General features: G+C 35.9%; 1 protein-coding gene across 1 annotated transcript; it reads left to right on the top strand.

Annotated features, from left to right (window-relative positions):
- The first annotated feature begins 7850 nt into the window (after nt 1-7850).
- On the top strand, nt 7851-9652 carry LOC125473194 (AAA-ATPase At2g18193-like). The gene has a single exon (XM_048575676.1). The coding sequence runs from the start codon at nt 7948-7950 to the stop codon at nt 9457-9459; it is 1512 nt and encodes a 503-aa protein (XP_048431633.1). The 5' UTR covers nt 7851-7947; the 3' UTR covers nt 9460-9652.
- Nucleotides 9653-12459: the final 2807 nt, after the last annotated feature.

Raw genomic sequence — 12459 nt, 5'->3', positions numbered from 1 at the left:
CTTGGAGGAGTTTGATTGCTAGATGATCCCTCCAAGGTTGGCCGAAATTTTAGAGAGAAAGGAGAGCTTGTGTTCTCATCCTTTCCCCCAAAAATAACCCTTAATGAATTTTGGCTATTAAGTCATACTTATTCCTTAATTCATTTGAGTGGCAAACTTGTAAATAAGTCAAAACCCACTCTTTCTCTAACATGGCCGGCCTTAGGGATTTATTGGGCTATTTGGGCCTTTGTGAATCATTATTCATTAAGTTGTCATACAATTTAAGTCAATGGACTTGACGTTCGAAGCCCATTGGGCCTTAAGGTCCAAAACTATCCCAAGGTCTTTTAACGAACTTATTCGTTTGATTAATTAACATATTAATTAATCCTAGCCTTAGATAAATAATTAAACCATTTAATTATTCTTACTCATCTCCGTTGTTTCTTCAAACTCTACCTTACTCGGTGAACGATCCATTAGGTTCCTTTTAGCGAGGCAGTGGGCGATTAAAACTCTTTCTAATCGTTTGTGAATTGAAACTTACTTTCAATTCTCCCGTTAGTGATAATACACTTTTTGGGCTTCCACAAACCATGGTTGACGCCTAGCAGCATGTCATGGTTACCCAAGCTAATCAGAAGAGGTGGAGAACCTATTCAGTTTTAGGATTATAAATGCAATACGGTTTTTCTCTAATACAATACTCTTGACCACATTGTTTGGTTTGATAGTTTATTCATGTCTACTATCCAATGTGAGTCTTGTGCTTATATGATTACCTTGAATGTGATTTGGAACACATTCCTAAATCTCATTCATACTTTGGCCAAAGATTCAAAATCATATCATAAAGTATTCTCCCTCAAACAGTTTGAAGGTTAGAGATCCCTTGTTGCGCATTCACTTGCCTCCATGGCTAAGTGGCTTAACCCCAACGATGCCATGGACACCCTCATGATGGAGTGACTTTGACATAATCAAAGATTAAGGACCTAACCACAAGACAACTGTGATGCCTCAGGTCAAAAGACTAATTTGCATTATCCCAACCATGAGTTCTCATGTGACATGAATATGAGAACTCTTCGTTGATCGTGTTCAGTGAACTCATTCTCTATTGAGCACCTACGTACTTGTCTTGATGTCACACACACCAATGACTCGAGACTAGTCACTCTCCCTGAGAGAAGACATAGCACGTACTGATCTTAACGGACTGTCAATGCCCAATTGACAATCCTATGATCAGGAACGTTTAGGATGTGTCAACGAAAGAATGGTCTCATGAATCTAACTTCTTTAGATCGCATTCTTCCAATCACATATTCCTTGTACTTATCGTTTAAGCATATAACATTTATATGAGACGGCTCAAACAATAATCTTTGCCCTTTACATTTAAACTACATTAGTTTAACTTTCTGAAATGTCCGTAAAGTATCATCATATGATTGGTTTTAGGGCACATTTCCAACACTTATCCCAACAAAACGATACATTGACTAACACTTAGAGTTTATTTATACTTTCATTAAGTATAACATAAGATTTTGTGGTATCCACTTGTGTAAATATTTTAAATTGAAGATCGAATTCATTCATTGTATTCATATAGGGTCAAGGAGTGTACCTGTAAAAAATCATCAAAATCGGAGTTAAAATAACCGTTAAATCGTGATTTTTCGTTTATAACCGTCGAAAATGTTTGTCCCGTTACTTGATTTCTGAATTTTTGTTTTTTGTGATTTTTTGTTGATGTGATCTCCAAGCATATACAAACAAGTTTGACGGTTTGGATCGTTGAAATTAGTTTTGGAGAATTTGTATCCCATCAAAACGATAGATTGACTAACACTTAAGAGTTTATTTATACTTTCATTAAGTATAACATAAGATTTTGTAGTATCCACTTGTGTAAATATTTTAAATTGAAGATCGAATTCATTCATTGTATTCATATAAGGTCAAGGAGTGTACCTGTAAAAAATCATCAAAATCGGAGTTAAAATAACCTTTAAATCGTGATTTTTCGTTTATAACCGTCGAAAAACTTTTTCCCGTTACTTGATCTCTGAATGTTTTTTTTTTGTGATTTTTTTTTGATGTGATCTCCAAGCATATACAAACAAGTTTGACGGTTTGGATCGTTGAAATTAGTTTTGGAGAATTCGTATCCCAACAAAACGATAGATTGACTAACACTTTGAGTTTATTTATACTTTCATTAAGTAGAACATAAGATTTTGTGGTATCCACTTGTGTAAATATTTTAAATTGAAGATCGTATTCATTCATTGTATTCATATAGGGTCAAGGAGTGTACCTGTAACTAATCATCAAAATCGGAGTTAAAATAACCGTTAAATCATGATTTTTCGTTTATAACCGTCGAAAAGTTTTGTCCCGTTACTTGATCTCTGAATGTATGTTTTTTGTGATTTTTTGTTAATGTGATCTCCAAGCATATACAAACAAGTTTGACAGTTTGGATCATTGAAATTAGTTTTGGAGAATTCGTATCCCATCAAAACGATAGATTGACTAACACTTAGAGTTTATTTATACTTTTATTAAGTATAACATAAGATTTTGTGGTATCCACTTGTGTAAAAATTTTAAATTGAAGATCGAATTCATTCATTGTATTCATATAGGGTACCTGTAAAGAATCATCAAAATCGGAGTTAAAATAACCGTTAAATCGTGATTTTTCGTTTATAACCGTCGAAAAGCTTTTTCCCGTTACTTGATCTTTGAATGTTTGTTTTTTGTGATTTTTTGTTGATGTGATCTCCAAGCATTTACAAACAAGTTTGACGGTTTGGATCGTTAAAATTAGTTTTGGAGAATTCGTATCCCAACAAAACGATAGATTGACTAACACTTAGAGTTTATTTATACTTTCATTAAATAGAGCAATAGATTTTGTGGTATCCACTTGTGTAAATATTTTAAATTGAAGATTGAATTCATTCATTGTATTCATATAGGGTCAAGGAATGTACCTGTAAAAAATCATCAAAATCGAAGTTAAAATAACCGTTAAATCGTAATTTTTTGTTTATAACCGTCGAAAAGCTTTGTCACGTTACTTGATCTCTGAATGTTTGTTTTTTGTGATTTTTTGTTAATGTGATCTCCAAGCATATACAAACAAGTTTGACAGTTTGGATCGTTGAAATTAGTTTTGGAGAATTCGTATCCCAACAAAACGATAGATTGACTAACACTTAAGAGTTTATTTATACTTTCATTAAGTATAACATAAGATTTTGTGGTATCCACTTGTGTAAATATTTTAAATTGAAGATCGAATTCATTCATTGTATTCATATAGGGTCAAGGAGTGTACCTGTAAAAAATCATCAAAATCGGAGTTAAAATAACCGTTAGATCGTGATTTTTCGTTTATAACCGTCGAAAAGCTTTGTCCCGTTACTTGATCTCTGAATGTTTGTTTTTTGTGATTTTTTGCTGATGTGATCTCAAAGCATATATAAACAAGTTTGATGGTTGGGATCGTTGAAATTAGTTTAAGAGAATTCGTATCCTATAAAAACATTAGATTAACTAACACTTAGAGTTTATTTATACTTTCATCAAGTATAACATAAGATTTTGTAGTATCCACTTGTGTAAATATTTTAAATTGAAGATCAAATTCATTCATTGTATTCATATAGGGTCAAGGAGTGTAGCTATAAAAAATCATCAAAATCGAAGTTAAAATAACCGTTAAATCGTGATTTTTTGTTTATAAGCGTCGAAAAGTTTTGTCACGTTACTTGATCTCTGAATGTTTGTTTTTTGCGATTTTTTGCTGATGTGATCTCAAAGCATATACAAACAAGTTTGACTGTTGGGATCGTTCAAATTAGTTTCGAAGAATTCGTATCCCATCAAGTTCCAATGGTGTACATATATATATATTTATTTATTAAGTAGATTTAAATCTATTTATTTTGTACGTATAATTGACTGGTACACGGAGTAGTATATCACATGTATCATTATAAAAATAGTGAGATATGTCATATGTGTGATAAAAAGTTAATAACTTAAAAAAAAAATAAAAATTTCTCACCACTTCTATTAATTTTCATTTTTCCCTCTTTTTTTTGTTTCATTTTCAACTTTTCTTATAATTTTCACTTTTCCCTCCAACATCTTTCCCTAATTCCCTCACTTTTTTGTTTCATTTTCAACTTTTCTTATCATTTCCATTTTCCCTCTATTTTTCTTCAAAAAGGGCGGCAAGAATGGAATGGAATCAAATCAATGGATGCATCATGCATATTAATTAATAATTATTATAGTTTTTATAAAATTTAATTCAAAATTTAATATATATATATATATAATTATATAATTATTATAGATAGTTAATATTTTGGGGGTATAATTATTATAGTATATATAATTATTATAATTATTATAATTATTATAGACTTTATAGTTAATTTAATATATATATATATATTATAGTTTTTAGGGGTATAAAATTGTTAAATTAATGTATATAATTATTACAGTATTTTTTTTAGGGTTATAAAATTATAAAAATAATATTCTGCTTATCGTGTATCGTGTTACCCACGTGTATACCCGAATCAACCCGTTATCTTAACAGGCGCTTATCGGGTTACTCGATAATGACCCGATTCGTTATCGTGTCGACCCGAACACCTGTTAATTTCGTGTCGTGTCGTGTCGGGTTATCGGGTCGTGTCAGGAATTGCCAGGCCTAGCGTAGACCCACACGCAGCGTGGGTTTTATGGTTAGGCCGGTTCAGCTGGGCTGGGCTGAGAGTTAGTAGGCTGGTTCTCTCTAGGGTTTGGGCATGGGTTCACTGGGTCTGGGCCTAGAGTATTGGGCTGGATTCCATGGCCCAAAGCTGGGGTTTTGTTTTGGGCTGGTTTCTTGACTGAGTTATGGGTCACAGATATGGGTTTGGGCTTGGTAGCATGGCCCAAAGGTCTAGGTTGGGCCAGCTACGGTTTATGGATCCAGGTTTAACCCATTTTCAGGCCAAGGTTTGCCCGGTTTCTAGGCACAACTTCAAACGCCCATAACTTCTCCGATATTCAACCAAATCAATTGATTCAAAAACCAAAGTTGTATTACTGAACGAAATGTAGAGAATGGTACATTGCATGACGACTAACTCATCATGGTTTGGTCAAAAAAGGCCTCGAAGGTCACGGGTTCTCGCCGGAATCTGGGAAAAGCCTATTTCGAGTTATTTTAACATGTAACAAGCTTAAACAACATACAACAAGCCTTGATCTAACCCTAGAACATACTCCAAAGGTTTCTAAAAGCTTAGCCATGTCAAAAAACCCACAAAAGTTGTCAGAGTTCATTGAGAAAAGTTGATGAATAGTGATTGTCACTGTGGGGTTCCATGGCATGTGGTCCGTGGCTCGCGAGGTCCAACGTCAAGGGGTGGTGATATGAGGGTGTGGTTTAAGGACTTGCCAGAGACGGTGGGTGATGTGGGTGGTGGTGTCGTGTGTGTGTGTAGCTCAGGAGAGGTGAGGAGAGCAAGAGAGAAAAGGATAAAGTGAGGGGAAGAGATAGAGAAGCCCTTACGGGGAAAGAGGAAAGAAGGTGAGTTGTTGGGCCGGGGGAACAAAATCAAAAGGTGGGCCCCTTTGGGCACACCAAACAAGGCCCAAAAGCATCCAAATTCAAAATATCTTAAACCCAAAGTGAAAGTTATGAAAATACCCTTCCGTTCCGTAAATTCCGGGACTGGTTGTTATCGATGGAAATATCGATAGGCAAATGTGTAGAAATATCATTGGATATATCATATATCATATATCTATATCGATATCGATTGCATTCGATGGAAATGATGAAAATTTGCTCAAAAACATGAAAATTTAAAATTATTTTTTAGGGAATGTCATATAAAGCCACAACACACGTATAAATCAAGAATTAATAATTAGATACAGCGTAAACAATAAGTATGTGATATGTGAGAATAAAAACTTCCTTATAATGACAAGTAATAAAATAAAGCGTTTCACTAGAAAGAATAAATTATACATTACTTATTTGAAATTTTCGTTATGAAAGCAACATTGTTTGCGAACACTTGATATTTCCTGAAAATATCAAAAATATCAAGGACATTGACTGATTTCCATAAATATCGTTGATATGGGGTGAAATTTAGACTTCACCCCCTCTTTCTATATCGTTCCCTGAATTTTTGGATATTTCTGTGAAAATATTGAGCATATCTAGAATATTTCAAAGACTGAGCATAACTAGATAATAAGTGTAGGATTAATTTTTCTTTTAGACAAACCCCACATCCATGTAAACATACTACATCCTATTAAAAAATTAAATAAAAATAATTGCGAAGGTTTTCTTTAACCCCATATCCCCCACTTCAACGTTCAACCTCTCCCCTCTTTCCACGCACATTTTTTTTTTCATTTAAAACATGTTTTCTTTTTCTTAGAAAAATGATATAACATTTTTATAACAAATAAGGTGCGTTTGTTGCACCAAACTGTCTCGAACTGAACTAACTTCAGGGACTAAGCTGGACTGGCTTAGACTAGACTAAGCTGGATTGACTTAGTGAAGCGCTTGATGCAGTGTCAAACTAAAAAGGAGGATTATAATATTATATTATTTAATCTATATTTATTAATATTTTATTTTTAATTTAATATATCAATTAATATTTTATTATTACTTTATCATTTTTCCTATTTTTCTAGAACCCTTTCATATCTCTTCATTCATTTTTTTCTCCGCTTCTCCCTCCCCATTCCCCTTTTCTCCCATTTTTGTTCCTTTTTTTTTTTATTTTTTTTATTTTTTATTTTTTTTATTGCAAATCCTTTGCCTCTTCACTTCATCTTCTTCGCCTCCTGCCTCTACACTTCACCTCTCCCTCTTGACTCTTCACTGCCTCTGCACCTCACCTCCTGCCTCATTTTTTCCGATGAGTTGCAGGTTTTCCGACGGGTTTTTCAACTAAACCTCATCAGATTAGACGAGGTTTGCACCACTAACAAACTCTTCCCCATCTCTGATCCCATATTCGAGCTTTGCATGCTCGATCTGTCATGGATTCGAAAAAAACCCAAACCGGCCAAGACTTCCAGGCCATTTTTCAGCCACCTCCGACCACTTTTTGGCCTCGATTCAGGTAGAATCGTAATCCCCTCACTCTCATCTTCAATTTGGTATTTTATATGAAAATTGGTTGTGAAAAGCATCCCATGGTTTTCGAGGGTGAGTGGTCGAGGAGCAAGGCGAGGAGGAGAGAGGGGGAGAGAGGGGACAATCTTAGCTAGTCCCATGGTTTTCAAGGGGTTTTGTTAAGGCCAGCTAGTCCCGGATTTAGTCTAGGCGAGTGAGACTTAGTCTCATTAATAGGAGCAAACATGGGACTGGACTAATCCTTAGTCCAATCTAGTCCAGTACACTTTAATGAGGGCAAACGAACGCCCCCATAATAGACTAGTGTGTGTGTGTGTGTGTATATATATATAACAAAAATATTATTCTTATCATCTATTTGTACTATTTCTCTAATATAGATGAGATTTACATGCGTTGACAGACTCTATCTTTATTAAAAAGATGATACAAATAATGTTATAGTAAAATGGTAAGTGTAGTACTACTCTATATAACAAAAATATTATTCTTATCATCTATTTGTACTATTTCTCTAATATAGATGAGATTTACATGCGTTGACAGACTCTATCTTTATTAAAAAGATGATACAAATAATGTTATAGTAAAATGGTAAGTGTAATACTACTCTATATAAAAACCGCGTATGAATAATCAGAAGAGACTAAGCAAGTAGAAAACCGCATCTATACTCAGAAGACAGAATAGCTTCGAAACTACGCAAAAAAAATTGAAATAAAAACGCCTCATCATTTCATGTTTCTGCACATCTTGAAAAAAACACAATGTTTTCTTCTCTCAATCTCAAAGAAATGCCAACAAACGCGTCCTCCTTGTTCTCAGCCTATGCTTCATTCGCTGCATTCATGATGTTGGTCCGCACCATGGCCAATGAACTCATGAACCTTGTACCCGACAGGCTCCACGCATACATAGAATCCGTCCTTCTCCGTGTATTCACCCCTCTCTCGGCTTCCCATGACCTAACTCTCGTCATTGATGAGAACGCTGGCATGACAAGAAACGAAGTCTACGAGGCCGCGGATGTCTACCTCCAAACCAAGATCGGTCCCTCGAACGAACGTCTTCGGGTCAGCAAAACACCTCGACAGAAAATCATCAGCCTTGCCATCGAAAAAGGCCAAGAAGTCATCGATACCTTCGATAACATTGTCCTAAAATGGCGTTACGTCTGCATTGAATCCGATAATAACTCTGGTCGTGATCAAAAGCGTCAATTCGAGCTAATATTCCACAAGAGGCACAAGGACAAAGTTGTCCTCTCCTACTTGCCTTACGTGCTTGATCGAGCCAATGCAATTAAAGAACAAGACACAGTTGTGAAAATTTATACACGACATTCATATTCGTACTATAGTGATGATGACAATGGTGATTGGGGTTCGATAAGTCTGGAGCACCCGGCTACGTTTGAAACAATGGCCATGGACCCCGAGCTTAAGATGATGATTAAAAATGATTTGGACAGGTTTGTGAGGCGGAGGGAGTTCTATAAGAAGGTGGGGAAGGCTTGGAAAAGAGGCTACTTGTTGTACGGTCCTCCCGGCACTGGAAAATCTAGCTTGATCGCGGCCATGGCAAATTATCTCCATTTTAACATATATGATTTGGAGCTTTCTAGCATTCACAACGACTCGGAATTGAAGAGGATATTGTTGTCTACTAAAAATCGTTCGATTTTAACAATTGAGGACATTGATTCCAGCATTGATGTTGAAAATCGTGAATCGGAGGAGGAGAAGCAACCATCTTCTAATACCAAATTGACGCTTTCGGGCCTATTGAACTTTATTGATGGTTTGTGGTCGAGCTGCGGTGACGAGAGAATTATTGTGTTCACTACCAACCACAAGGATCGGTTAGACCCTGCATTGTTGCGTCCGGGACGAATGGACGTGCACATTCACTTGTCTTACTGCACCGCAAGTGGATTCAAGGTCTTGGCCTCCAACTACCTTGGTATTGGTGACGAAAACCCTCATCGGCTGTGTGGGGAAATTGAAGGGTTGATAGAGAGCGCGGAGGTGACCCCTGCAGAAGTTGCTGAGCAGCTCATGAAGAGCGAGGACGCTGATGTCGTGCTTGAAGGACTTGTCGATTTCCTCAAATGTAAGAAGGCCGAGAGGCAGCGAAAAAAGGAGGAAGAGAGTAACCAAATTAAAGATCGGGAAGCAGCAATGCAGAAAACGGATGGTGATGACTATGTTGACGACGACGGCAAAGGGATCGTTGGATTCGAAAACTCTGAATCTGATGTAATGGCTTGCTTAACTTGATTGATAATGTGGATGTTTTCTCTCTCCTCCGGTGAGAGACATTCTCACCGTAGTGTGAGTTCTAGTTTTCATTTCAGGTTTCCTGCTTAGCCGCCGGCCCTGCTATGGCCAGGGTTGGTGGCAGTTCCTGCTGTTTTCCTTTCCTTTCCCTTACTGTCTGTGGCAATAAACCCAGCCCCGTTTCTCCGATCTACCCCTTTCTTGTAGCTGATTCCACCATCTTGAGACCCACGTGCAGGTCGTCCTTTTTATCTACCATCTTCACCATTTGGCTTCATTATTTTTCCACTAACTCTCAATTCGATTCGCCTACCTTTTCTTGCGACTTTTCGCATTGTAACGGGAGGGTGTGTAGAGCTTTGGCCTGGGTGTTCACACCACCACCATTGTTGACCCTTTTTGTCTTCCCAGTGTTCGCCTTTGTTGTTGATATCGCTCGTCGGATCTCTCTTCCGGCAGGCTTCCTTTGTTTCTTAGTGGCATTCGTCTTGGTGCTCCGTGGAGGATGGTGCGGCCTTTTTCTTTCGAACTTTGAGAATCTGGATGGTTTGATGACTGGCGACGGTGGTGGGCGAAGGTTTCTATGCTTCAATCTGGGGAGCTGTGGGTTCTTATAGTTTGTTCTTTTTTGTGGTTTGTGTGTGCTGGGCTCCAAAATAGACTTTGGGCTTGTTTTGTGTGTGTTTGGGTCCATGTTTCTTTGTATTTAGTGTGTTTATTGAACCTCTTTGCATGTACTGTTTTGTTGTTGGTAATAAAATTACCTTTTGACAAAAAAAAAAAAAAAAAAAAAAATGGAAATTGAATGATAAAGAATAATGTTATGTTTTCCGCTCTTTGGTCAAAAGAATGACTCGTGCCAGTCAAAGAATTTGGCCTTTTTATCTCTCTCACACACACAAATCTCATTTTGTACTTCTCACAAGCGTATTTTTATTTCTAATTATAGAAAGTTTTAAGTACCAAATGAGAATATTAAAGTGCTAATAACAATTTCCTATGCACGATACATGACACAATATCTAATTAAATCGGATTTGTTATCAAATGTAAAAAAGATCCAAAGACAATCTTTACGGCAGCTTAACAAAAAGTTCTTTTCGATGTAAAAAGCCAATGAGCTTCCTCCAAATTGAGTTTTATCTGATGAGATGGTCTACAGAATGACAAAGCATAAATGGACTACATATGCAGGTTTACATCACATGATTTGAGCTCAATCCCTTCATAGAAATCAACCAATTTATCTCCTTTCTCGGGTTCTTTTCCCTTGGGCTCTTCTAGCTCTGATACTCTGTGTTGGAGCTGATTTTCGTGCACAAATTTATATCCCTAGCTTCGTAGACTTGGTTGTGCAATATGGGCGCCTGTGGACCTTGGTTGTATGGTAAAATCTCTTCAGCTGATAATATATACGACGCTTTTATTTATAAAAAAAAAAAAAAAAGGTGAGTAATTTATGTACACTCTATACAATCTTTATTAATTTTGTCCCTCAGTTTATTTGTTTAGTCAAATAATTAGATTAAATAAATATAAAAGCAGATATCAATCCCAATTCACATATAAAATTATGAACTCCAACAAAGTTTATGATCACAGACAAAGAAAAAACACACATAATATGGGGTAGATCATCCAATCATGGTTAGATATCATGCTTGCTAGCTCATCCAATCATGGTAAGACATCATGCTTATTTGTCCCTTATGACAATACAAACATAAACTAAAATAAAGCCTCATATGAGCTTATATATTAAGTTTACAAGAACTCAACATTGTGTTGGAAGTGACACCACAAAGAAATTAATTAAGGGTTTGATTTCCAACTAATACAATTAAATAAATCTAACATTCATCATTAATTAATCATCTACTTTCTTGTAAATATCTTCATCATTATCTGCTTTCTTGCCCTTAATCTCACTCTTGGCTTCCTGAGAAACCCTACTTTCCTTTTCCTTAGCCTCTAGTTCTTGTAACCTCTAGCCTCAACAGCTTCCTCATTTTCCTTTTTCTTCACCTTGAAAAATTCAATCAGGCCTTGCAGTGCAACGCCAGGCTCGTCTCTCTTGATCAGCTGCTCATCCACTTCCGCAAGAGTTTGAACGGCTTCAATTTGTTCCTCAATCTCACTAAACAAAATGTGCTCCTTAATTCCAAGGTAATTGGAAGCCAGAAGCCTAAAGCCACGTGGGGTACAATAGGACATGTGAACATGAATGTCCATGCGACCATGGCGAACCAGTGTAGGGTCGAACTTGTTCTTGTGATTGGTTGTGAACACGATTATTCTTACATCCCCGCAACTAGATCAAAGACCATCGATGAAATTGAGCAGTCCTGACAATGTCACCTATTGCATACATGACTTAAATTAGCTTGAAAAATAATATGAGTTTATGACAAACATGACAATGTCGACAATGTTTTATCACGTTTTGTATAGAGCTGAAATTTACTCCTATTAATGGGCTCTAGCTACTTTACCAAAGATGTGATCAATAAAGTCGATAAAAATGTGATGTAATTATGATATTTTTTATACTTATTTAGTTTAGTTTCCCGCAACTCATAATGTTAGTGATAAACTCTTAAATAATCAAACTACATTACAAAAAACTATATTATTTATAGTGCAATAACACCGATGCAATAACAAAATGAATCTTTAAGTGTGAGTATAAATTGAATTTAAGTATAGTGTAAGAATCCTAAATCTTAATGTAAAATATGAATGGTAACTTCCATTTATGATTAAAGTATTATGTGTGAGACAATAAGTATAAGAATGCATTATCCACATACTCATTTTTATTCTTCACATATCTTTTTAATTTGCAATTATCAGATTAAATAAATTAAAAAAAAAATAAATGATAAAAATAAAGTGTGAAAAGTAAAAGAAAAAAAAAATTTTAAAAAGGAATGTGAATACCCCTACATGTATAATGGAACATGACATCAAATGAAACTCAACTTGTAGGAAACGCAATTG

Source organism: the organism of the source record quoted next, unplaced genomic scaffold (assembly GCF_019419815.1).
Source record: "Pyrus x bretschneideri cultivar Hongxiangsu unplaced genomic scaffold, Pyrus_bretschneideri_v1 Contig8, whole genome shotgun sequence".
Classification (NCBI taxonomy): Eukaryota; Viridiplantae; Streptophyta; class Magnoliopsida; order Rosales; family Rosaceae; genus Pyrus; species Pyrus x bretschneideri.
This window is presented reverse-complemented; position numbering and strand designations above follow the sequence as displayed.

Bases quoted from the DNA above. Each gene is read 5' to 3' on its own strand.
- LOC125473194 (XM_048575676.1), top strand. From the start codon at position 7,948: ATGTTTTCTTCTCTCAATCTCAAAGAAATGCCAACAAACGCGTCCTCC.